The 27,789-nt window shown below is 40.4% G+C and overlaps 1 protein-coding gene across 1 annotated transcript in view; it reads left to right on the forward strand.

Annotated features, from left to right (window-relative positions):
* Positions 1-208: 208 nt before the first annotated feature.
* SAMSN1 (SAM domain, SH3 domain and nuclear localization signals 1) overlaps positions 209-27,789 on the forward strand; it is a 35,839-nt gene continuing 8,258 nt past the window's right edge. The window contains exons 1-7 of the mRNA XM_010567231.1: positions 209-389; positions 18,673-18,744; positions 19,324-19,479; positions 21,521-21,641; positions 23,066-23,217; positions 25,550-25,756; positions 26,769-26,919. Coding sequence (XP_010565533.1) covers positions 333-389; positions 18,673-18,744; positions 19,324-19,479; positions 21,521-21,641; positions 23,066-23,217; positions 25,550-25,756; positions 26,769-26,919 — 916 coding nt within the window. The 5' untranslated portion in view covers positions 209-332. The remainder of the gene's footprint in view (positions 390-18,672; positions 18,745-19,323; positions 19,480-21,520; positions 21,642-23,065; positions 23,218-25,549; positions 25,757-26,768; positions 26,920-27,789) is intronic.

The following is a 27,789-nucleotide window of genomic DNA, read 5'->3' on the forward strand; positions in this document are numbered from 1 at the left end:
TTGAGGTTGTCCAAAGTATTACTGAGGCCGGATGGTGAAATAGAAGATAAGTCTTAAAGCATTTCTCACTCTGAACCCTTTCCTTATTTTCAACTCATCTCCTTAGCGCACCTCTCTCTTTTCCCCTCACTGCCTCCTCTCCTTCCTCACTCCTTCCTCAAAGAAAGATTTCAGGTCACTCACCCATACTACAAACCAGCTGCATGAAGTCACATCCTGACAGAATAAGGAACTGTGTAACTGATGTACGCTTGTGCAGTACGCTTTGCTGTACTTAGTTTAGTTACAAGCTAGTAGCAGTTGCACATCAGCTGGATAAACCTGAAATAAAAATGTTGAAGAGAAAACCATCTAACGTGTCTGATAAGGAGAAAAGTCGAAAGCCAAAGGTAAGAATGTTTCATTTTTAATGTCAAAGAATAATAACAGGAATTCTTTATGATTTTTAAAAGGAGGATTTCCTTCTAAATCTTAGCTTCAGGATTTCCTGATGTGCTAGCAAGTGCCACAGTGGTATAATCTCAGGAAGCTATTTGTATATACTCACTTTATAAAAGTAATGATCCAATTCAAGGAATCACCATTGTGAAGCTGCTATAGCTGTGCTGAAGAGTCCTGGTACCAGACTTTGTGTATTGTTATATGCTCTTCATCAGTCTTTTAACAGACAGGCTCACAAAAATCCCCTGTCTTCCTTTCAACTATGATAAACTGATGATGTCCCATGAAAGAGTGTGAGAATCAGTGAAGAATTAGAAAAGCTATTAAATTTGTTTCTTATTTTAATAGATTTTTCTTTTGGATCATCATAACCAAAGGAGGAGAGGGTACCTGGCAATCAGTGTTTGTTATCTTCACTTTTCTGCGAATTATTATATTTTCAGCCTGAAATAAATACTCTGAATAAATTGATAATATGCTACACTGGACACTTTGCACAATCTGCAGTTGCAAGAAAGAGAGAATTTTGCAAGATGCATAAGGATGTGTCCTGTGCTGTGCTAGAAATTTATTTTCAGTCCCTGGACTGGGTGCAGGATGACCTTTGCAAGTGTATTGTAAGCCTGAAGAGAAATGGCTACTGCTAGACCCGAGCGCATCAGTATCCATTTCTATTTCAGTTTGCCAGTGCTGAAAATTTAAATAAGAGATTAGAAAAGCCTTTTGGTATATCTCTGCTCTCAGTAACTCGCTGTCTCCTAGTTTACAGACCCATCTTCCCATTGGTTGGGAATACCCCTCACTTTGTGATTTCTGGCTACTAAACATTATCACAGACACTACTTCAGCAGGAATGTCTTCTGGTTTTACTCAGCATTGGCTTTTGTGTACTGCACTTGCAGTTTTAGACTATGACTCATTAATAACTAAAATTAATGCTTTTTCCATGGATTTGAAACAATTCTGAATCCATTTTCCCATGGATTTGAATGGGGTTTTAAGCATTTCACTGGTTGGTATGGTATGTACTTTGTTTTGTTCAATCGTCATACTGTTTTTTAAAGACAAGGCAGAAGTATAATTAATATCTAATTACACTATAGGTTAAGCAAGAAATGACCATGAGACACTCTGTGGATGGGCTTTGTTTTTCTGTCTGTTAAATAATTTCAAAACCAAATTTTGGTCACTCCCTTCTTCCAAAATAATACATTCCTTAACAACAGTCTGATATTTTTTTTTCCAACACAGTTAGTTAGTCATTCATGAATGCACTCCATGCTATTAAAATGCTGGTATTGTGGCTTCTCAAAAATATACATATATATCATGGTTATGGATTTGATTCACCATATGTGTAAAGCAGGGGTGAAAAGACTCTAACCACTTGACTGAGTGTCAAACCTGCTGACTTTGTCATATTGTAAATGTTTACAAAAATGGAAAGGTCTTGGTGAAGTGGCTCAGGATGTCTTTCTGCCTCAGTAGTGTGCTTTGGAATACTTCACCTACTGTAGTCCCACTTTTGCACAGAAATGTATGAAATTTCCATGATGAGAATGTTTTTGCTGAATGTGCTATTCACAAAAATGGCATGGGAGGAGGCAGCCCCATGTCACACGGAATAGAAATCTTAGCTTGTTGTAGCATGTTTCAAAACATGCCCAGTGGAAGCAACACAAATACTAAAGTTGCTTAATATTGAATTGGGTAATGTGGGGCGCAGGTCCTTACCTCCCGACAAAAGTTACAAGGTTTCACAACTGACTTCCCTAGATCACTTCCTGGCTGCCCCTGCTCTGTGCAGGCAACATTTGGTATCTCCTCATACTAGCAGGGCAGGATGCTGTTGTCACTGTGGAGGTCTTGGGGTACCTCACCTTGCCTTTAGGCAACTTAGATGTCCCAGTGTCTCCAGTACATCCACATGGGGCTGACACAAGACCTGTGGGAGAGCCATAAGGTCTGGAGTGTTAAGTGAAAAATCAGGTTTGCTACCTTAGGCCCTCAAAGGACACCAAAATGATCTTTTTATGTAACTGAATCTTAACCATGGTGACCAGTTGTCTTCATCACAATTGTGTGAACTTCTGTGCATTAATTCAAGTGTTTCACCAAGATTTTCATTTTAATCCTTTTGATTTTATTACTTTCTAATGTGAAGAATATTGGCGTACAGTTATGCCTTTTGATAAAGATGAAGGAATACCGTGCAAGGCTGGTGTTAAAACCCTTCTTGAGGCAATTCGCTGTTTCTGTATAAAGCCTCTAGCAGGGGTGGGCAAGTCAATGACCAATGCTGGACTAATACAGATTTTCAGTATCTAACTGCCAGTTCATTATGTGCAATGCATTTACTTTACTTTATTTACTACTGTGGTGTTTAAGGGACTTCTGCAGACACATTAGGTGCTACACAGGCAAAAAGTAGCATCTTACAACTCTCAGTGTCTGCTATGAAAAGGTTGATACTATGCCATGAAATAGTAGTGTTGCAGGTTTTTTTCGTTATACAGCAGGATTTCTGTAGTGCTGCAGTCATGGTAATAACTTCTTTGCATATCTGGCAGATTTTTCATATGCATGGATACGCATATAACTACTGAACGCATTGTATGTAAACTATATAAATAAACATTCATTGTTAGGCAAAAAAAAATCTACACCCAGTGTCATCCCAGAGACGATTGGGAGAGAAATGGGAGAGAAATGTTTTCAAAAGAGGTACTGGAAAGATTCCCATCTTTTGCCAATGTTTATCATTGTAGCTACATGTACTGCCGTGGAACTGTACATTTATACCTTGTACATCAGCTGAGGACCCAAGTAGCTGAACTATAAAGGAAAAGTCCCAAGGCTTAAAAATACCCTGCCTAATATTGAAGAAATTCAACTAATTGAAGGGCTAAGCTCTCTATTTCAAGCCTGTCCAATCTAACCTATCTGTCTATCCAGCACCTTTCCGGTGACTTTCTATCACAACAGAGCCTGTGCACCTCCTGTCAGGGCATCTACCAAAAGGCAGCTCTCTCTCAGCACTTCCTTTCAGTCCTCAGCTGCCCCCCTTTCTTTTCTGTCAGGTGAGACATGGCTTAGTTTATATGGCATAGCTGTTCTGAGCCGCGGTATTATTTGTGGGCAGGTGAGGTCAAACAATCTAGTTCTTGCACCCAGCCCTGAGGTTCATGGTCATGCTGATGGCCAGTCAGCCTTAGCTCCGTCAGCTCACTGCAGCAGAGCACATGTCTCCTACATTGCTGGAGTTTTAGCTGCACAGCAGGAAAGTACTATACCAAGTAGGGGGAAGTATGCTTTTACTAGATGTGTTTCAGCTATGCATTTGTGCAGTCTGTCCCACCACCCCTTAGAGAGCTGGGGAGGAAGACAGCAGTTGACTTACTTAGAAGATGACAGACCGACCCCTAAAATGACCTGGATTTTAGCCTCTTTGACCCTTATGACATTACAGATGTCAGTGTATCTGGGGAGTGGCATGAAGCAGATTTAGAAAGATGGTAAGAAAAAACATTCGCTTTTGTATATGCTTCAGGCAGCACCATATCCTGGCACCATACAAATAAAACAGGGTTAAAGCATTTCACAGCTACTCTGCATTCCACTTTGCACTGTTTTGCACATTTGACCAGGTGCAAATGACAATGGAAGGTGCAAATAATCTGTAAACCATCCCTGCATGGTCTTGCCCACTTTACAGGATGTAATGTGCTGGGCAGAGCCTATTTCTTTCTCTGTCTCTCTCAAATTCCTACAGACACAGCAAACTTGAGGACTGCCTGATGATTCCTGGCTTTACTTCAAGCTGAAGCAAAGATGACTTTGTGCCTTTTTTTCTGGCTTGACTGAAGGCTTGTGTCTTTATTCTACATGACAGTTGATCTATGTTTATGCTAAAGGTTTGAGACGTTTTTGTTTCCTCATTCTGATTCCAAATGTGCTTGGTACTTGAAACTCAGCTTACTTCTGGTGTGTAAAGACATCCAGGGTCAATGCCTGTGCATTTTGTTTAGGCAAAAATATGTCCAAGCTTCTAATTAAATCGATATTCGCTTACTTAGGTGATAAATTATTATTTGTTTTCAGGGTTAAGAGAAAATAGTGGCAAATCCAATGGGAGGAACTATTTTCATCTGCAACTTTGTTCCCTAGTACTATTTCATACCAATAATTTTCCTTTTTTATAAGCTTTAAATGAAACCCTGCCTCCACAGAAATCAATGCACATTTTTGCCATAGACTTTAAGCCAGGATTTCCCCTTTTTATATATTCTTCACAGAAGCCCTGATTGTCATGGTTTAACCCCAGCCAGCAGCTAAGCACCACGCAGCCACTCACTCACTTCCCCCCTCCCGCAGTGGGATGAGGGAGAAAATTGGGAAAAGAAGTAAAACTCGTGGGTTGAGATAAGAACGGTTTAATAGAACAGAAAAGAAGAAACTAATAATGATAATGATAACACTAATAAAATGACAACAGCAATAATAAAAGGATTGGAATGTACAAATGATGCACAGTGCAATTGCTCACCACCCGCTGACCGACACCCAGCTAGTCCCCGAGCGGCGATTCCCCGCGCCCCACTCCCCCCAGTTCCTATACTAGATGTGACGTCCCATGGTATGGAATACACCGTTGGCCAGTTTGGGTCAGGTGCTCTGGCTGTCTCCTGTGCCAACTTCTTGTGCCCCTCCAGCTTTCTCGCTGGCCGGGCATGAGAAGCTGAAAAATCCTTGACTTTAGACTAAACACTACTTAGCAACAACTGAAAACATCAGTGTTATCAACATTTTTCGCATACTGAACTCAAAACATAGCACTGTACCAGCTACTAGGAAGACAGTTAACTCCATCCCAGCTGAAACCAGGACACTGATGCTGATTCTGAAAACACTTAAATGAATGCATTAGCTGTGATCCCATTGATTTCAATGGGATTTGTCATCTGAGTAAAGGTTATCGCTTGCCTAAGTGTTTGGAGCCTGTAGTGCAGACAGATGCTATAAACAAGTTTTTTGGTGCTGCTTTTTTCTTAGATAGTGGCTTGTGACCCTCCAATGGGGAATACTTATTAAAGAAAAGAAAACAGAAAATAGGTACAGCAAACCTAACAACCTAAAATAATCCAAGACATAATTAGATCTTCTCTAGGACAAGATCTGCAGTGAAGAGATTGCTCAGTGTTAATGAATATTAACTAGGATTTATCCTTGAGTGTGGAAAGCTGAGGGTTTTAATTTTATTTCAAAGGTAAAGACTGGTAGAGTTCTGAAAATAGCAAGTTTTATATTCTTTCACCCTGAAATTTTGAGTGCATAATAAAAGAGTAACTGCTAATGTCACAGATGCTAATTTTCACAACCATGACTGAAGTGATGTTCGTTTCCATTTGCATTTCATTCTAACAATGATAAGAGGTGATGAGTTGACGATAAGCTGTTTTCACTGTACTGCCCGCTGTGCAAATTTATGCTTATAGGCAAAGATGACACATAGTTCTGTCATTAAAGGTCTTTACTGCATTGCCTCTTGAAGAAAGACTGTTTGTCAAAATCCATTTGAACTCTGTTAAATAAGCAGAAATGGGTGACAACATCTGGGAAGTAGTTTTAAGAACCTGGTTTATGGGGAAATAACCTGTGGGTCTTTATCAGGGAGGGTTCAGAGAAAGAAAAAAATTACACTTTTAATAACCATGTATGTGTAGGTGGGGAAAAAAGGGATTGCAGGTGACACTTGAGAAGGTGTTTCCTGTCTCCCTCAGGCTTCATAAAAAATTAGAACAAGGTTAGAGTTAACCTTGGATTATTTTTCTTGTGTGAGTGGAAGGCTCTACAATCATATTACTGCCCCTCTTACCTCTGGTATTTTTTCTTCATTTACGTTATCATTTTGCTTCTTGATCATCGGCCAATGTTTGGGTTTTTTCAACAGCAGTTTCAGAAAGTTGTTTTTGTCTTAACATATATGTTAGCATATCTCTTCTACTAAGGTCTTGACATTTGAGGAATTTTGTTTTCTCACCAGAAAGTAAGGGTCCAGTCTTTGTGAAGAAAGAACAGCTCGCTTTCTCTTGTCCCTTGGCCCCTCCACATTTTGATGCTTAGATCAACACACAGGCTCATTGAGGGCTCACACAGCCCTTGACTAGCTTGTGTGCCAAAGGAAAAAAAAATGACATCTGTGGCCTGGTCCAGTCCTGGCCTCTTTTTGTGTGTTCCCTTGATTACAGCACCTTTATATCTTCACGAACTTTGCACAAAATTCAGATAATTTCTTATTTCTTCCCTGTCTTGGTTTTCCTTCACTAGCCAGGCTTAAGTCCTTAATAGCAGAATATTTTAAAACAAGTGAGAGCAAATTTCCTGAAGGGAATATTTTCAAATTAATATTCATTTTGCTTAGAGTAAAAAAATCCAGTTCAGTTCTTTGTTTCCTAAGCAAGCAAAAGCATTTCAAGAAGTATGTCTGAACCACTTTCTCCAGCCATTTTTAGAAACCAGACAATCAATCACATCATTTATAACTGTACTGTCTGATAAATACTGTAGCACAGCTACCAAGGTGACATAAATCAGCATTAGTTGCCATCTAATTCTTTAATTAGCTTTATAGAGCAGTTGACTTATTTCAATATTGTGTTTCTAGGAAACCACAAATACCCCAAATTAAACATTGCCCAGGATATCTGTCATTGCTGGAAAAAAGCAGTCACTATGTGCGGGGAGGACAGGCAGAGGATGTGGCCTACAGTTTTCTGTAGGTTTCAACACTCTTCTAGTAATCTGTGTCATAGCATAAATCCAGACTGAAGTTGTTATAATGCCATCGCTGGCCAGCTTGTATAAGCAATTTGCAGGTGGCTACAAACACTTCAGCCAGAAGAATCAAGCCCTTGATGTGTGGGCAGAAACCCCTGGCAATACTCCAGAGAAGGAAAAAAAAGTCATCTCAGCCTCTGTAATCACAATATCCCTTAACCTTTATCTTCTGAAAGCTTGCAACAGAGACAGCAGAGTTACTTCTCTTGTTAGAAACAGTTATACTCGCCTCCACAACTTAGCAATGTCATTTTTTTTGCTAGAGATATTGCTGCTTGGCACCAGGCTACAGATTATATATGCACTGAATATTTAGCAAGTCATATGTCCTTTAAACCATCCTAATGGAAAACTTTGTTTCGTGCATCAGATGAAGGTGTCTTATATGTGTGTTGATATTCCACAGGAAGATGAATGACCACCTACTTTATTCACAAGTGAATCTCTCCTGTATACCTGCTTGTTCTTACCTTTCTAGCTTTTTATATCTTATGCCACTTAGAGTGTACCCAAGAGCATGTTCTTACTTTTTCTCTTATTCCCAAACTTGAGGCTGAAATTCCAGCCTAGGGAAAAGTTTTGAGATCTTTAACTGCTTCAGAGAAGTTTCTTCTTTGACTATACATATTATATACTGTACTGCCACTTTTTTCCCCATACCTCTTTGGTTTATTCCATGGATACACAGAAAGCTGGATAACGACTTCGCCTGAACACAGTCTTCAGGCTGCTTAATTGCCAGTCGTAACATCTCCTGGGATCTTTCTGGTAAACTGAATGTCAACTGCAAAGGGTCTGTCATCTCTAACCATCATCCAGCACTGAGCCTGACAAGCTTTCTCTGGGAAGAAGATCCAGTGATCCACCTACTGTTTTGCACCATTATGTCCTCTGGATGGAGTTTTAGTCCCTTTCCTACCCCTTTATGTCTTCATCCCTTTCATCATCTTCACAAGAACAACCAAGTAACCTCACATTCCTGTACTAGATTTCCATGGGCTGCTGAATGGTTATTTCCTTGAGAACTGTAGGAAGTTGTAAGTTCCTCTACTTGGTCATGCTGACCTCATTCAGAAGGGTAGGTTTGCTGTTTTTTCAGGTATGTTGAAAGGCGAGTGAGACATGAGGCTACTGGAATACTTGAGTACTTGGCTTTAGGTTTTCCTGCAGTGTTTCTCATGGCTTCTTCAGGAAGAAGAGAAGCACTAGAGGAATGCTGTTCAACCAGAAAACATGGAAAAGCTATGGTGCAGTTTCATGCCTTCCCTCTACCATTATGTTTGAGATAGAGATGGAGCCATTGACGATGCTGCTTGTCATTGACAGCCTGCAGCCGTGAAATAAAGAAATCGGCTTCACTTAGCAACAGCACAGCCAAAAGCAGATGTGTGAAGATGAGATGACAAAGTGGCCGAGACAGCTGAATGAGCTCACGCAGCTTGACTCTCTGCTGCCTTCACCTGTGCAAAGCAGATGCTGAGCTTTACCACTCATGAATTGCTTTCACTTGCCACAGCTGTGCTGTATTTCTCTTATACTTCTGTCTGTCTGCCTCCTTTTTTAAGATCAGATATTAAGTCCAAAAACCACTTCACAGAGCTGGAAAGGGGACATGGTTCACTGATGGATGAGCAGCTCAGAGCCTGTCGAGAGGGTGCATGAAATGACTGATGATGGCAGAGCAGGCAGTCAGCTCTAGTCATTAAGTACATGGCAAGGCTCTTCTGATATTGTCTGTTGGGGTGTTTCCATGATTTTCTTCCTGTCTCTATAATGGAGCTTATATTTGCTTGATTAATAACTTTTGCTAATTGTGGTAAAATGTTTGGAAACTATGTGTTTGGGATTTTGGTTAGTATCTGAAGGAATCGGAAGAGGCAACATGTTCCTGCCCATTCATGAAAGGTTAAAGCCTTGTACCTGGCACAATCCCCTTTGCAGTGATAGGCCAGATTTGAGTAGGATTTGGAGTATGGCTTTGAATTTGGGGTTTAAAGAACACCTCAAAGCCCTCACTGCTGCCTGTGCCTCAGTAACATCATCTCATTGGTGAGTGTCTCTCAACTAACGTGTGGTTTTCATGGAGGCTGTGGGAGCAGGGGAGGGCTGAAAAGCTCGGTCTCAATTTTGTCATGTGTCAGAATGAAAACACACTTCAAGCACCTGGTACATTTGTTTTTCATGAGGTGAAACCGTAGTTTTCCACTGAGCTGTGATCACAATAACCCTGTGCCACACAGATAATCGAATGGAGAGAAGGGAACTGATGTGCCCATACTAGACTAGTACCATTTGCTGTGCCCAGTACCCCCAGTGAGCTGTTGATTGTATTCATTCCTTTCTGGTATAAGAGTGACCTGAACAGAATCAGCATGCTATCTTGTCTTCAGACAACTAGATTTTTTTCCTGGGACTGCAGTTACAGAACTTATGCTACAAAGAAAACCCAGAATTTAACACATCATAACTTCTGCACTAAGAAGTATTCTTATGCAGTGCTAAATCACGAGGAAATGCTGAGCTGGAAACCTTCTTTCAGCTTCCATACTGGTCCAAAAGCTTATTGAATTTATTTTATGAGTTCAAATTTCCAAGGGGCATATTTTAGATTCCTAGGCATATGTTGTGCAAGCATGTCCAGTTTTTTAAGTCTGCGAGGTTGCAATGAAGTGCCATGTGTGCTTTCTTCAACTAGACAATAAGGATAACTTTTGTCCGTGGATGGCAATAAGCCAACATTGGAACTCAGCCTTCTGACAAGGGAGGATACATGAAGGGGAAAAAATGGTCATCATTTTAAAGGAGTCAAAAGTTAACCCACTGTAATGAGTGGGTTTTGTCTTAACATATCTTTTGTTTTAGTTGGTTTTTTGGTTTAGTTTGGTTCTGTTTTCCAAGATAAAAATAATGTAAATAAATGGACATATAGATCTGATGAAACACTAAAAGTCACAGTGCCTGATGATAGATACTGCACTGAATTTTGCTTCTCTACTGTAGTGCATCTCCATTAAGGCAATTTCAGCTAATCTCACTATGGATGCATTAATCAAGTGTAGTCAGGATGTCTGAAGGAAGATAATGAGGGGGGAAATTGGCCTATTGTTTGGATCTTACTCTTCAGCTAGTTAGTTTGTTTATCATGTTCCATAATATTTGTATCCTGATAAATAAGTTCCAGTCACAATTAGTTATCATAGCAGATGACTAACACATCTTCATTTACTTACAAGTTCAAAATTACTCCATAAATAGATCAATTAAATTTGTGTTCTCTTTACATCACATGCTTATACAGATTTTCAGCCTTCAGTATCAGTTAACAGTGAAATGGAAACAAGGTGGACTAGTAGTATTTTAAAATTTCCTCCCTTTTAGCCAAAGATGCAAGCATCCGTGGTGACAAAGTCCCTAATCTTACATCTTTTTGTCTGAGCACTAACATCCTAAATGCATACTGCAGTATCAGCAGTCTCTTAGTGCCTTCCAAAATTTCTCCTTTAAAATGCCTAAGAAAAGATTTGTTCATTTTTTACTCATTTTTTACTCATTTAGTATTACATACTGTATATCTGCCCCACATAAAGCTGTCACTAGATTACTTTAAAAAAAAAAAAGTTGAGATTCCAAAAGCCTGGTATGGTTGGAGACTGCTGAAGATGGGAATGTTTATAAGCTCTGTGATATTAACTGCAGCACTCAACCTCAGGTGACATAAAGCATGCAAAAAAGAACTTTCTGTCAGTTTTATTATTTCTAAAAAGGTTCCCCTTGAAAGAGAAGAGTGACCTTGCTCTGCTGAGCTGACATATGCCACTGAATTAATGGCTAAGCTTTGCTGTAGGGAAGCTTGCAGAAACATTACAACTCCAATGGCTGAGTTTGCTGTGAACATTAATCAGGTGAACCAACATGATGTATCAAACACTCATTTAAAAGTAATAAAAACTAACTCTCTTCCCCCCCCAAGTTTCTTAGAATTAGCTTATTGTTGGTCATTACCTGTTGTCAAGGGTAAGACTGCAAGACAGCGGTAAAACTTGTATAAGGGTTTTCTAAAGTTTGCTTACTCTTCAGAAAAACCAAATGAGCCTTTGGGATGGTCAAATTTAACTGTGACTTAGAGGTTATTTTTTAGTCCTGTTTCCCTCTGGAAGGTCATTTGAAGGAACACCTTCCACTGAAAACGTGCCTCTCCCTAGCAAAGAATGCAGAAGCTGCCTTTCATTCTCAGTGACTCCCTGGGAGCAGGACTAGGTCCCATGTCATGCACGAACAAAACGTTATGCTAGGCAAGGAGGCTCTGGCTGCCATCGAAATAACTGCTGTTAAGGGTCTGGTATGGCTGTGGTGCAACGGCCGAGTCACAGGGGCTCTGACCAAAACACTGTCATACCAGGCAGGAATATTTTCTGCCTATCCCCTGCTGCTCTGTTCTGGGGTGGGCAGGCGAGTGTGCTGCAGTCAGCAGCTGTGGCCGCTTCTCAGGCTTGCCGAAAGGAACAGCAAAGCCCTTGGGCATGCTGTGTCTCCCTGTGCTATTCTGCGTGCCGTCTATGTATAGCACACTGAAGCCGTAGGCTCCTTATCGCCGCTTCTGCTCTGGCATGGAAGCTTGCATGGCAGTCGCATAGCCACCTCTTCTGGGGAAGTACGCTGGCTGCCCCACTCCATGTGTGCTGGACAGGAGTCCTGGGAGGCTGCGTGCTTCTCAACTCATCTTTGGGCACATATAGTTTCACCTTGACTTCAAGCCTGCAAACACTCATGTGAGTCATTTCTCTCATACAAGAAATCCAGCTGAACCCTGCAAGGTCAGGACCTAGGTAATATGCAGCATTAATAAAATCGTGCTGTATAAATAAGCAGGGAAAGGACTTTAATTGAAGCAAGGTGATTCGGTTTTAAAATATGAGAATTTATCTCTGAATTCGTCTGGTTCTGAGAGGAGAAAGTTTCAGGAGAGGAAAGATGTTGGTATTTAAGAGATTAAACATCAAAGCCTGCAATGCTTACGTAGTGTTTAACCAGTCTTTACTCAGACAGCGCTCCCCTTTACTGCAGTCACAGGTCTGTGGAGGGTGGATTTCCAGGCTTGTCCCTCAATGTTTCTGCCCATGTGTAAACGAAGGGTAAAAAAGGATACTAGGGAGGTAGAAGTGCACATCATGCCAAGTCCTTAACTGTCATTTTCATAGCTCCTCTGAGTTTGTCACACATCCTTAACCTTCTTTTAAAGTCATTTTCTTTTCATGGTTTTGTGTGCCACTGAAAGTCACTTTTAATTAAATGTCATATAAATAATAAAGGCTTAATTACATAATTATTGCAAATACCTGTGTGCACACTCCCCAAATTGGACAGACTGCCAGAGGAGCACTTGGAGTGACTTTTCTCACCGGGAACGGAGAGTGCTCTGCAGCAACTGGGCAGGAACAACGGTGCTCAAAATTCAGGGTCAATGCGCATTTAAAGGAAGAGGAGTCAGATCCCTCCCCCCATGCACATTTTGCAACACTCAGTTGCAAAAAACTTTCTTAGTGTTAAGATCGGTGTTTCTTAAACTGCTTCCTTATTTAGTTCCTCATAAACTTTTTAATCAACACAGCACATTTTTTGCCAGATGAAGTTGCCTTTTTGCTCAGACTTCCTACGTGGCTTGCCTCTTCCTGAGGAAGACTTACAGACCTTGCAAACCATCCTGTCCTTGTTTAACTTCATGAACGGTAGCTTCCCCCTTGCTCTCAGCTGCATCAGTGCCTGCCCCATGCGAGGTGCCCTTTGAAAGCACTTGAGAACTGAGTTTCTAGTGGAAACTCTGACGTGCGGGCTGGGTTATCAGCAGCTACATGCTTTGTGTCAGCATTGGTTCAGGCTTCAAAGACTGAGGCTGGTACCAGATAGAGGTACTGATAAAACAGCCACCCAGTGTTTACTTTAGAGAGAGAAATTTGTTGACCTGGAGGAGTATGATTAACTCATTACTTTATACTGCTTTTCTTTTTCGTCATTTTCCATCATTAAAATTAGGGTGTTTGCTCTGATGCTTCATGGTAGCACTTTTGTTCAAAGACCGCTTTGCTCCCGTCTCTCCCCACCTCCATGCAGTTACTGAATACCAGACCATGATAACAACCAGTCTTTTATAGAGTCATTTTTACACCAGTTAAAAATGCCATTTTAGTCGATTGCCCTATTTGAGTTAGCAAGAACAAGCTGTATCTTTTTTTATTGCTTTTGACTGGCGAAGTACAAGGTTTAGGCCATGTTTCGTGTGGGCTATAACGTTATATTAATAGCTTGGTTAGTGGTCAGAAGTTCTACATGTGTAACTAACATGTAAATAGGAAAAAATCCCTGAGGTAGAGAAGTCTTCTCTTTTTTTGCTTCTCTATTACTCTTTGGAGAGTTACTGAATTTTGTATGCAAATTCTCATTCTTTATACAAAAGTGAGGAGGTTTTGCTGTGGTGGTGGGGGTTTTTTTCACAGACTATCCCAAAAGATAAAAATTCCTATCTTGCCTTCTGGGAAAGTAGGAGACAATTTCTTTGATTACTTATGCAATAAGATAAGCTAGCAGAGTGGCAATATTCATCCCTACTTTGGTAACTCTTAATTTCATTCTCAGAGTAGTCTCCTCCTTCTGAAGGGACTAGGAGCATCAGAGAATAGAAGAAATGAATCAAATTCTGAGCTCCACTTATCTCCATTGATCAAAGCAGCAAGCACAGACTGTCCCCTTGGCAGCTGCTGCAGCTTCTTCTGAGGAGAGAGGGAAGAGTACAAGTGTCTGTGGCAGGCGAGAAAATTGGGCAACATGCTGAGCTCCTTTTTTGTTACTCCCAGTGACTGCATTTGCCCCTATACTGCTTACATGGTATGGATAGTCTAAAGATGAATGGAAGCTAAAAATGAAAATACATGGAGGAATTTGAAGAGATTTACTTGTGCGAGTGGGTCAGTGCAAAGCTATTACGCCATGCTGGACTTAAAAGCTATTTTGAATAGGACTTGAAGCAAAACATAATGGGCCAGAATTTCTCACAGCAGGGAACCAGATCTCTGAGAAGTGTGAATTGTCCAAAGGAAAATATGAGATTAATATCACCCATTATGAGTATTCAGCAGGATAACTGCTGTCAGTTTTGGCTCAAAGGTTGTCTTTGGACATGGAGAATCTCTGACTAGTTTATCATAAGAACTAACTGACTTCCTCTATGGTATGCCCTACAAGTGAAGGATGTTCTATAATGGAAAGACATAGATTGCAGAACCTCTTCTCATTGTTTTTCTATTTGTATACCAATCCATTTTCTGGAGAAAATGACAGGCTATTTACAGACACACCAGATCACCAACTGCAGACTGTCCAAATTAAAATAAACAGCAATTACATAGCACTTACCCCTTTAAAATGATTATTTAAAATTCCTGGATTTCAGAGAATTGAAGATATAGGAAAAGATGGAATAAAATACTGAAAAATGTCTTTGATATTTTCTATTCTGCTAATTTTGTATACCGAAGGGGAAGGGATGAAAGTTAATGCATTGATTTGTAGAAATTATTTGATCCGTCCTTGTGTGGGAAAATAGAAGTGTTTCTCCCCTGCCCATGCCTCCGTTAGATTTTACTGAGCAAATTCATATTTGCTTAACGTATCCGTTGCTAGCTCTTGCATGAATCCAGCCAGAAAAAATCACTTAACTTTATAGGATGCTGAATCCTGGTATCAAAAGTCAATAGCATATTTTCTCCTAGTAGCTTTGCATTTACTTTAAAAGCTTCCCTTCACCTGAAAATAAGGCCTGTCCATATCTTCACAAAGTAGGTGTTCCCTGACGCTAATGCAGTGACTGACACTACTGAAAGTAATAGTCCTGTTCCCTTTGCAGCCCAGAGCTCCTAAATCTGCTTTTCACTATCAGTATAATGGGGTTGAATACATTTTTAAAAGGTGGTAGCTATTGATCACTTAATGGAAAAAGTTAGTATAGAGAATTGCTGAAGCAGCCCTATTTAGTGCTCTCCAGTGCAACAAGACCATTATCTAGAATAGTGGAAATCATCCTGTAACCCTTATTAATATTTAATAGGGATGAAGCAACATTGAAGTACACTACAAAATAGCCCAAGGCTTCTGCACATGTAGGATATAAGGTTGTTTCAAGGGTTGAAAAAGAATAACTGATTTCCCTGTGCTCAAGCTGTTTACAGGTAAGATCAACAATAAACAATGTTTGTCTCTTGTTCCTTTTAAAGTATTTGCAGCACATCTGCACTTTAATATACAGTTATTCCTACTAGACATCTTGAAGTGATTGAATGCAACAGAAAGGTCAGTGTATGTTTAGAGATCGCTGTGTGAGCCTATTTTATACTTTCCTAATATTGCTGTGAATCCCAGCCTCCCTCTTTCTATCCCTCCTGCTCCATGCTGCAGGGCACATTTGGCTGTGTTGACAAGCCAGTGAAAGGTGTTAATCCTGTCTAATAGAACCATAATCCTTGGGGCTGTGTTTTTATATCATAGTATTGAGCTAACCCCTTGTCACAGGATATTGTTCATCTACTTAATAGAAAACTTATTTATGGGAATTTTAGATAAAATTAAAGTGTACAATCCACACTGTCCTTTTCAATTTCACAAGATAAAAACAAACAAATAAACCACTATGTTTAGCCAACAGAGATTTTCTGAGAGATTACAATCAATTAAGAGGAGAGCTGTGTGATTTTTTCTTTTCTTTTCTTTTTTTCCTGCAGTGAATAGTAAATGTCATTTTACTTGTCCAAAAATATTCACAAATCTGGGTCAGCTTCTTCAAATAACCTTTGGCTGGAAATATTTTTCAGGTTAGCTGTGCCCAGAAATGTAGTGAAAAAAATGATGTTATTTCCTTTTCTCTTAAGCTGCAGTGCTTAGAACATGGACCCAAAAAGTGGGTACACTTTCCTCTTCCATCTGGCTGTGCTCAGGGCTCTCCCACTGCTATGTCCACATTCTTTTTTTGGAGGGGGGGGTGGGGGAAGAGCTGGTTAATAAATAAGTGTGGGAAAACAGGGGAATGAAACAGCAAGGAGCTTTTATTTTCGGTTGTGTTCCAGGGGATGCTGATTTACTTCTTCTCAAATGGAGACTTTAACACAGAGTGTCTTCATGGTTTCCTGTAGCTTTTCTTTGTCATATTTTTGTTCTCTCTGCAAACTGTTTTTAGTTTAAAAGTGACTGTGTGTAAGAGAAAAAGGAGCTAATAGGGATAGTGACCCTGTGATTTATGAGCAGGGACAGAATAAGATGGGGTCCTTCCTGGATGGAAACACCCAGGGGAGCATGTGTGTGCTCTGCATAGCTGGTATCATTTTGATGAACTCCTTCCTTAAGATCACGGTTGCAAAGCCTGAATACCACCTCGCCACCCTGTGTGGCATCAGGATCCTGACACTGTTACTGAGAAGTCCCGCAGAGGACTAACTGCTGCCAGGAAAGGAGAGCGTAAGGAGATGGAGCAGAAGACAGCAGCTTGGTAGCTGTGGGCAGAACAGGCACAGGGCTGTACCAGCACTGAGAAACTTGCCAGCAGCTCAAGCCGTTACTTAGGTCTTGGCTCAAGCAGGTCTTTGGTTTTCCAGCTTCCCAGAGGACAGCACTCCTGCAGCGTTACTAACCCTGCCGCCTGGGTAGGGAACTGGAGGATGAGCCTAGCAAGGGTGGTGTTCCCTGCAGCACTCGCTGTTTGGGCAGCTCTGCTCCCCTTACCATCAGCGAGAGATTTCTCCTTGGCTTCTCTTGAAGCAGGTTCGTGTCGGCATTAAGCGTGTCTGCAATGCGAAGGCAGGCAATGGGGCTGGCTATTAAACCAGTCCTTTTCTCCCCCTCTTTTGTTGCCCAAAGGATGGTCTATCTCAGTTGCCTTGGAGGCTACCTCATGAAAACCCTTACCTGGCAGAGAAGATTGAAAAGTGTAATGGTAGAGCAGAGCCAGGATCCCTCAGGCCCTCCTGAGGCTGGTGGCATTCCTGGATGGAGAGCGAAAGGAGGTAGCTGGAGATGCCAGGGGAAGGGGGCACGATCGGTGCTTTAGAAACCTGGGGGGAGATGAAAAGATGGCTCGTGTGGCTTGGGGGGAAGGCGGCAATGGAGCAAGGAACTGGTTTGGCTGAAATCATGTGGGCAAGGTAAATGGGTGAATAAATACAGAAAAACCTGTAACCAGGTAGTCTGAAATCTCTTATGTGTCTTTTCTCTCCAGAGGGGATTTTGAATACTCAGAAATATACTAAGACGATGTTGCATAGTATATAACAGTAAACCCTGCTTCAAGAAATCTGATACTGCATTAAAAGACTTTCATTTACTATGGAAGAGTGAAGAACTTAAAAAAAAGGAGTCTTTCTGGATTTAGCTTTGAGTATTGGTGAAGATATAAAAACAAGCTCTTAAATACACTGTAGAGTTGAGAAACGTCCAAATTCTGGCTGTTATTAGGGCCACACTTAAAGGGGCTTCTGACTTGTCATCAGTGCCAATTTGATGCAGTTTGCCACCATGTGCAGTGCAGTGTCAGACAGTTTTGCCTGGGCACGTCTGGCAGGTATTTCTGTGTGACCTCTCTTGCAAAAACCCGCTGTGCCACTTCCCTCCTTACCACGTCAATTATCCACACACAGAAAGGGTGAAAATTAGAAGGAAGTAAAAGCAAGCCATTCACGGTCTCTTAATGCACAGCTGAGGTGATGCAGCCTTTCTTATGTGTTGTGGCACAGGGAAAAATTGTACCCATGTATGTTTAAAAATCAGATTTTCAAATTGGGGGATTGGGAAGAAAACACAGAGTCTGCCTGATTATTCTGTTACTTACTCCCTCCGCAACACACGCATTTGGGAAAAAATGTATTCATAATCCTCGGCCGTCCTTGCTGGTTCCTGTTGGCAAAGAACTGTAAACAGTCTCCCCAGCTGCAAAAGTGAACTGTATAAATTGCCATAGTTGACACCACCATAACCGACTCTATAGCTCATATAATATTTATGGAAACAGCTTTTTTTCTAAGCTGACAGACAGCAATCTTACCTAGAAGTAACTCATAGATACCTGTGTATAATTAATATGAAATTGATGTAGAAGAACTCAGTCATATCCATGATCTAGTTAGTATTTGAAGCAGTATTGGTTCTCTTACTCATTTTTCTGCTTCTGGCTGTAAAGTCAAAATTTTTTTCCCCTATAGTGACCTCCTAGTTTGTTTCTAGCTGGATGTAGCAGTTCACAGTCCACTGATCTGGGAGGAATTTTTAACATAAACAGGTGACTTGACAGTTGTATTTAAGTCTTAATAACAGACCAAAACATCATCAGTGAGTCAAGGTTTGTCTTCTCTTTTTTTACAGCGCACAAGCAGCTTTGGAAGCTTTGACCGTTTCAGGCATCACTCGATATCAAAGGCAGATGATGCAGCTGAGGTCTGTATAACACAGAGTTTTACTTTCTTCAGTTCACTTTCCCACGATAGTTATGAAAAAACATTTGGAAACTATTGTGTAAATTTTACACTAGTGAGAACTTTGCTTGTGTACTTACATCTGTCTGGGTGACTGAGCCCTTGCCAAAATGAACAAGAGAATCACACCTAAACTTTGGTACTTTGATGGGAAGATTAGAAACAATTTTTCAAAAAGACTGAAGTGCACTTCTGGTTGGTGCATGCCCAAAGTAACTGGAAAGTGTATGCAACCCACAGATGTGTCATTTTTGTCTTCAAGAACCTGCATAAATCCCCTCAATTCTTGTTTGGATTACGGACAATAAACAATGGGAAACAACATTTTCTAGCATAAAATATATTTTCTTTCTGTTATTCATATGTACGGTGGTGTGCTGCAAACCTGTTTAGGTACACAATTCCCCAGGAAAATGGCTATGATTTACTTTTGTCATCCTAAATGCATTGGTGTCCTTAATATTTTTCTGTAATTCCTATTCCACTACACTGAATTTAATTTTCATGGTGAGTTGTTGCTTACTCTTTTATTTCAAATCAGATATGTGAGTTGGAGACTATAAGTGACATTGGAGATGCAGTACAAACTAAAGCAGCAAATAATGGAGGAAGTTTGGGTAAGAAGATGAGAGCCATTTCCCTTACTATGAAGAAAAAGATGGGTAAAAAGTACATCAAGGCACTCTCTGAGGAGATGGTAAATATCGCTTAAGAATCTCGTGTTTGATAACAATAAATGTGAAGTAAAAATGTTAAGTTCATTTTTCCTGTTCATGGTGCAATTGTCATCAGTTACGACAATCCATAAAAACATGGTAACACATACTGAATTAGAACAGCTTTCAATATGTACCCTTTCTTTCATGTGCATGTTAATTTACTCACACATGCACATATACAATTAAAGCATCACATAGCAAGAGCCCAAGATAGGCATTTTACATCATTGAATTTTGCTTTGTCATCAAGGAGCATTTGTATAAGCACCACAAAAAAATCTCCTAATGTGGACCCAAGGGAGTATTGGATGAACCCCATCAGCAGTCTGATACTCAACTTGTACAAAATGCTTAATAAGAAGAATTTTTCTTTCAGTACAAGAATTATTTCCAAAGTCCATTTTGTAGAGGTCAGCCAGCATCCTAGAGCATGACAAGTCATATGCCTTATCTGCTTTAATCTTAGTGAACCTATCTTTATTAAACATAAAAAAACATATAATGTTTCACACACTTCAAACCCTGTTTTCTCAAGGTTGTGTCAGTGAGTTCCAAATTTAAAAAAAAAAAGGAAAAAGGACTTGTCATACTTAATCATTCTAAAAAAATCTAGCTAGTCTGCATCCTATCTCACACGTGTCAATATCAAATAAGTAGGGAAAATAAGTAAGAAACTTCACAAGTAGAAAATAGAGTTTCACAGGATGTCTTGAGACAGTTTTTGGAGGTCAAAGACAAAGATTCCTATTTCATTAGTTTAGTTTGCATTTTTTACTAAAATCTGAGAGGTTGCAATCCATGATTTTTATATTATAAGAAAGAAAAATCAGAATTTCAACACTTACCTTCTGCACATTTACAGCAACGATTCACATGACAGAAATTCAATGAATCATCTGATTGGACACACATGTAGCATAATCTTCATTCTTGCAGGAGATGATGACAATCAATACTGGCCCACTGATTAATCTATGGGTTATGCTGCTGACTGGTGTAATAAGCACTGTCCTTGTTGAAAACCAATATAGTCTTCCATTTCAATGCTATACCTTATAAGTACCTCTAAGGGTCTCTACTTCTTACATGCACTGTCATCTTTGCTTGACTTCATCAGCCAATGGATGAATAATTAATATTTCCCCAAATATAACGTAACATCCTAAGTACTGCAGGATGTTTCAGGTGCATCAGAATATCACGCACATTGACAATGTAAAGAAATCTGCTGAAGAAATTCCTTCCTTTGAAAGGTCATCATTATTTCATTTAGTTGTTACATCGCCCCTAGCTTACCTGTGATTGAAATATGGATCTTATTGTTTTGAATAGGCTGTGATTCCTGAGGTGTGATTTAATGTTATAAACTCAGGGGGCCAATTTCATACACCATTAGATTTTGTGAGAGAAACACACTTCTGTTAATTCTGAAATGCACTGGATTTTGAGGCCAATGTGTAGGTCAGGCAATGTGGTGAGCATGGTGCTAGAACACACCAATGTCGTACGTGTGTACAAGCTGTCTCCAGAACACCCTGGATTGGGTGCCAGCCTGCCACCAAGCACCCATGATTTTCAGAAGTTCAATGCAAAACACAGCTGCATCAGCTAGCACTTCACCATGTGCTTTCAGAATTAAACTTATACTTCCTCCTCTGAGACAATCAGAAAAAACAGCTTACCTGGGTACCCGAGAATTTCCCATTACAAGCCTTTGTCACTGCTGTGGTATACTGCAGTTTTCTGACATGGAGAATCAGTTTAGCTGCTTGAGCAGGAGTGGAATGAAGTAAGTGGGACAGAGAGGAGACAGGGGATTTCTCCAAGATCATAAGGTGCTAGGGGTGGTGCTGGTCATCCTTAGCACCAGGCATCAACTTCTAAAACGCTTTCTCTTATAGAGTGGTTCTTAATAAAGTGTAATGACAAGTTCATCTCCAATGATGATTTACAAGAAAAAAACAACTGTTTGTTTAAAATACATCTCCTGGTAGTTAACATCTGATTTTTCTGTTAAAGAATGAAGAAGGAAAAGATGAGAGTGACCCTGGTGGTGGAATACACACTGAGAAGGTCTCCCTAAAAGCCAGTGACTCTATGGAAAGTCTCTATAGTCTGAACAGTGGCCAGAGCTCATCTAGTAAGTACAAGATATCCATACTTCTTATTCAGTCACTGGATCAATATTGTTATTGTTTAAGTCTGAGGTATCAGAGCTGGTGGTCAAAAATGTGATAGTAGAGAGCTCTTCAGTCTGGCAGACAAAAGTGTAATTTGATTAAATGGGTGGCAGCTATGGTAGATATACCTCCCTCCAGAAATCAGCTGAGTGTTAAGAGGGGAAATATTAACTGCAGTAAAAAAATAACATGGATTATAGGAGATTTTGCTGGTACATATGCCATAAATGGTTTTTTTGGGTTACCACTGCTATGGTGCTGGCACCTATAGGGCTGCAATCACTGGGTGCAGCCACACAAGCATCCTCTCTGGGGGCAGTGGCTGTGAGTTCATCCTTCGCTCTGCAGATGTGAGGCAGACAAAGGAAAAGGTCTCTCTGAGATAATGGGTGACGGGGGCCTGACCTGGTGGCTTCAGGTCATGATGCAGAGAGACACAGTCTGCTTCTCCGCAAACCCACTGAAAATCCTCCCTCAACAGGGTAGTCTCAGTCAGAGGGCAGATGAATCTCTAATGATAAGTGGAGTTTGCCTCCACCTCTCTATCTGCTGCTCTGCTGTGGACATCTGCTGGGCAGCAGGCCACAGCTGTCCATGATGACGTTGCTGTGCCATCACTGCAGGTACCATGTGAGCCTTAAGTGGGGACTTGAGCTGCAGTCCAGACCATTTGCACTAAGTAGTTAATCTGGCCCTGAGATGGAGCTGTGCACTTTAGCAATCACCTCAAACAAAACCATTTTTATGATCATTTTCTATGATATGATTTGTGAAAATTGTATATGGGAGTTTACTTCCAACACACTGCTGCTCTTATCTAAAAACATATTTGGATGGGATATTGCAGAGCTTGCTCAAATTTGCTTGAATTACTCTGCCGATATTTTATTGCTCGACTTGGATAAAATGACAGGCAGAAATGTTGATAAGATTAAAATTTCCCTCTGCAATGCAGGTTCCTTTGATGTTTCAGCTAGTTCTGTAATGAAATAAAATAACTTCTACAGTACTTGTTTTCATTTCTCTGAATAAACAGGAGAAGTTCAGCAGAATTCATTCCCTAAATTGCACTTTTAGAGTACATTTTACTAATCTGCAGAGGTAATATTTCAAAAAGTCTGTAAGTAAAATGTGTAGTCTATTAGTATCATCAGCAGAAAAAGATTATTGTAGAGAAGATGTTAATGAAAGGTGTCCCACTTATTTTCTTCAGTCTCTTGTAGTATGCCTTTTATTGAATGTATTTTTCCTGGAATGTGTCAAAATCACAGAGTACACTCTTTTTCTAATTCTGTGCTTTTGAACACTTTCCTCTTGGCTACTGTGCAGAATTGCATGTCTGGTCATTTGGTGCAGGAGATCTCTCAACTTAACTCTCTTTAAGGTGGGGTGACCAGCTGCTCAGATGGAACGAGCAACAGGGACAGCCTCCGGTTTGATGACGAAGTCCCTTACAGTGGGCCCTTCTGCGGTCGAGCCAAAGTTCACACAGACTTCACACCAAGTCCTTATGACACCGACTCTCTAAAAATCAGGGTAGGACAACCACCAGAATTTCTTCTTTTCCACTAAGTATACCAAGGGGACTTTGTTTACATGTGAAGAATATGTTTACTAATGCTTTTTTAACCATTAAGCACGTGTAACACTCTAAGAGCAAGACCAATCTGGTTTTGCAATGGTTCTATAAGGACTTAGTTCAGACAATCCTGCAAAGCCAACTGCCAGTAAGGGCTTTTTAAGGCATAGACTGCAGGTAGGTATCTTACTGTGGTATCTACCTGGATACCACAGCTTTCCTCAGACTAAAATACATATTGCTTCCCCCATACTAGGTCTGGAGTTAAGAAAAACTTGAGTCTCATGGGATGTGATGTTGCCTCCCCAGCTTTTTCAGTCACAATAATGATATACCAAAAGCTCAGTGGTGCCCATTGTCTTTAATGAAAAGAGTTCGCCTTTCCATTAAGTTTTCTTTAAATGTACCTTTGAACTATGAATTTTCTTTGGCCCTGACAACATGGCAGGGGCGTCCAGGCTATGTGAGTGAGAAAAAGGAGCTCCAGACATGGGCCCAGTTGAACATTACTAAAAAAAGCCCAGCCCTTTTCTTCTTCCATTCACAAATACATTCAACATCATCATCATTCAGACTACTCATTTCTGTAATCTGGACTTCTTTCTTTTCCGTCTTTGTAAACAACTTTATATCCAGATTATATTCACACTTCAGCATCTTCTCCTCTTCTTCACAGTGTTTTCTTTTTGTCAAAATCCTGATCTGTATCTCACTGCAGTCTCCCTCTCCTCCTCTCTGGCCTACATTACAGCCATTGCTCGGCCAGTACTTGCAGTCTTCACCACTTGCCCTCCACTTCCACCCACACCTAGAGCATTTCTTTCAAAACAGCTTAACTGGTCACAAAACAGAAAATGTCTGGTGGCTCACACAGGTTTTGTTTTTAGTCACTGGGGTGGTGTATTTTAGAATTATGAACTAATACTTAGGGTTGAAATCCCCTAAATTTATCTCACAAAATTTCTGTACCCTGAATCTGAATTCAAAGTGCATCTTCAGCTTGGCTTAGAGCCACTGCCTAATCCTGATCTGCATCCACATCTGAAGTTCCTGAGCCTCCATGAGTGTGCAGAGTAATATGTGTGCTTATAGAGCTTTAAACAAATGTTTGTTTAGTTTCCATTTTAAACATCCTCATAGCTCTGAGCTCCATATTCTAACAAAACCAGGTCACTGGAACACAATCAATTTCTTAATTGTGTTTGTATCGAAACCAGTGTGACCACTTTACTTGCAGTTTCTTGACCAGATCAGAAAAGATTTGAAAGTCTTGGAGTTGTTCACAGAGATTTTAACAAACTGAGTTGGATTTTTAACTTTGCCACAGAATGCCAAAGAAGTATGTACCTGGGGATTTGTTGGATAACTTTAAAGACTTTCATAATTTTTATAAGTTCCGTGGTACCTGCCCAGAAGAGAGGACTCAATTCTGAGGTCATGGGAGCAAGTTGTGTAGGGGGTGTGACATACAAGGGAGCCTTTCTACTATGAGAATTACTCAGAGTGACTGTTGTGCTGAGCCCAGACCTTGGTTCCCACAGCATGGCTGTGAACACCTTTACCAGAAAGCCCTCTCGAAGTAGCTGTGTTGTCACTCTTTTTTTTGCACTCACATTTGTGAGTGAATGCACAAGTGTGGATAGCTGAAGCCTTTCGATCTGTCTGCCAAGGCACCTTCCACTATTTTCTCAGTCAGTTGTGTTAATAGTAGTGGGAAAATTTCTCAGTCCTTTGGGAAGGACAGACAGGAAGATATTAAAGGAGTTAAATGTTCTTTATTGCCTTTGAGAAATGTACCCAGTGTTTTTTACTGTCAAATGGGTAAGAGTCTACCTTTCACATAGCTCAGTTATCAGTTTTGAAGACCCTTGAGATGCTGGACAATAAGATTACTGTGTAAATGGTTTGGCACTTATTTGGAAAATAACCTCACAGTGTTCCCTTGCTTTTTGCCAAAGCTATGCCCACTATCCATGGCAAAAGTTGATTGCTGATGCAACCCTATGCCTTTTCAGGGACCAAGCAGAGCACAAAAATGGTGAGCGGGGCTGCTTATGCTCACGTCTCCTTCGCAAAGGTTTGGAGTTAGGACTAACTCAATTTTCTGTAATTATTTTGCTGGGATTTCATAAAAGCAAAAGAGTTAAATCTAGGTAATTTTAAAAAGTTACTTTACACTGACTAGTTAAGATCCTGTGCTGTCTGTGCTGGTTTTGGTCCATAAAGGAAAAGCTACATGTAACAAACCAGATGTGAAAGCAGTGGCGTGCTTTTTTTTATTTTTTCTAGAAAGGAGACATTATAGATATCATCTGTAAAACCCCCATGGGCATATGGACAGGCATGCTGAACAACAAAGTAGGAAACTTCAAGTTCATTTATGTGGATATTATCTTGGAAGAGGAAGCTGCACCCAGAAAGGTAAAGCTGCACAGAGGAAGCAAAAGGACCAAGCCCAAAACACTGCAAGACCTCCTGGATTGTGTCCACCTGCAGGTCAGTGAATGCGTTTCCCAGCTGTATTTGAAACATTTCATTTCTGTGCACTCAGGTTTGAATGTCATTAACAGGCAGAAGTAGAAAGGCAGGTTTCAGCAGTTTTGATGTCAGCAAAGCAAAGCAGCTTCAGGTCTGTCTTTTATCTGATGTGAGTGGCTTACAGAACTGCATTTTACCACATCATTTGGTTAGGCTAAGAGGCTCCATGAAAAGAGGCACAGTGGTGACTTGTCAAGTCTCCGTAACCTGACTGCAATTGTATGCCTAAGTGTAGGAGGTGTGTGACTGTGGACACCTCAGGGACAGGACTGCAGTCAGAATCCAGTGCCAACATTTAGAATTTGGGTTTCTAATTTCTCGTGATCTTTAGGGAGCAATAGTCTTTTTGCACTATGCTCATGTTGCGCCTCTCCCTCTCTGCAACCCTAGTTCTCCACTAAGTGTCAAAGCATAATTAGGTCATGATTTACAGGTAACACTTTTAATAATGGTTATTGCTTTGGTGCTGATGCAAACACTCCTTTCCCTGGAGTATGCCCAGAGTTTCAGACTGTGTCGACACACAGCTCAAGGGGGATCATGTGTGACACAGCATGGCTGAGGGCTCCCTCAGCTTCTCACCCTTGCTTATATTGAAGGGCTGCTTCTGTGCAAAGGCAGAGCACACCCTACCTCAGAGGCCCTCCTGGACCCAGCATGGGAGGCACTCATGGGGTGACCCACAAAATTCGAGATGCTCGGCAAATTAAATCATTTCTGGCAGAGCTCTGTCTTGGTCCAATTTGCTGCTGGACTCTGTTAACAGACAACTCGGGCAGAGATGCTGGAATGGCCAGGAGGACCCCCAGGCATCTCTGCCTCTGTCCTCTCTTGCCAAATGCAGGCCAATCAAACTGGAGAATGGAGCCCATTTCAACCTGACAAAAAAAGTAAAAGAGAAATTGTGCCTATTCCTCTACTAAATATAGTGCTTGTTTACATGAAAGGATTTGCTTGTTTCACTTTGTAGGAATATGCCTCAACCCTCTTGCTAAATGGCTATGAAACTCTAGAGGACTTAAAGGATCTACAGGAGAGCCACCTGATCGAGTTAAATATTTCAAACCCAGAAGACAGGGCAAGATTGTTATCAGCAATTGAAAATCTACAAGACTATGACAGTAAGCGTTTAAGCTTTTTTGAGTCATGTGCAAGTTTTAACTGAAGAAACATTTAAAGAAATAGCGATTCTCACACTGATCTGTTAAATTATTTTTCTTTTAAATATGAAACATGGAGTCAGATGGGTTTCTTATTTGTTCAGATAGCAAACCATACATCTCTTCTAGATATGTATATGATTACTATACTTGTAACACATGAGTGATTTAAAATTTCTTATTTATAGGTCCTACAACTATTGCTTAAGAACAACTCTATTTATGGTGGGGGACCCAACCCCCAGACAGGCTAAGTGACTTCCTAAAAGTCACAAGGTCTTTGCAAGAGCAGAAAATAAACCTCCTAAACTCTGTGCTAGTATCTTAACCAAAATAGAGCTTATTTCAAATAGCTACAGTAAAGAATTTTCTTGAAATTTTTTTAAACAACATTCTGCAGAAGAACACAGTTTTTCCTCCCCTCACTTTATTCCACACTTAAATCCTTATCCAAATCAGTTTCTTTTGTAGGAAGGTTCTGTAAAAAAAAAAAAAGATATATATACTAATAGCTGGTTTGCACTCTTTTCTCAGAATGAATCTGGCTAAAGTTTCTGGTGAGCTTCTGAAAGCTGATCATACAGCGCATGTATATGTATGTGTATTGGTCACCATTAAATTTTCTTCACTTGTTCCTTTCACTGGGAGTGGAAAAGCTAGGATACAGAACAGAAAATACTGTTCTCATGATATTTTAATGATATTTCCAGCCTCATTTCTAATTTTAAATAATTTATATCAAATTCGTAGAAACTACAGCTAAGCATCTACTTAGCCAAAACAGATGTTTTCCTCTTCATTAATACTTGTGCATACTCATCCCTATGCTAA

The sequence above is a fragment of the Haliaeetus leucocephalus genome, unplaced genomic scaffold (genome assembly GCF_000737465.1).
Source record: "Haliaeetus leucocephalus isolate CR32 unplaced genomic scaffold, Haliaeetus_leucocephalus-4.0 Scaffold228, whole genome shotgun sequence".
In the NCBI taxonomy this organism is placed as follows: domain Eukaryota; kingdom Metazoa; phylum Chordata; class Aves; order Accipitriformes; family Accipitridae; genus Haliaeetus; species Haliaeetus leucocephalus.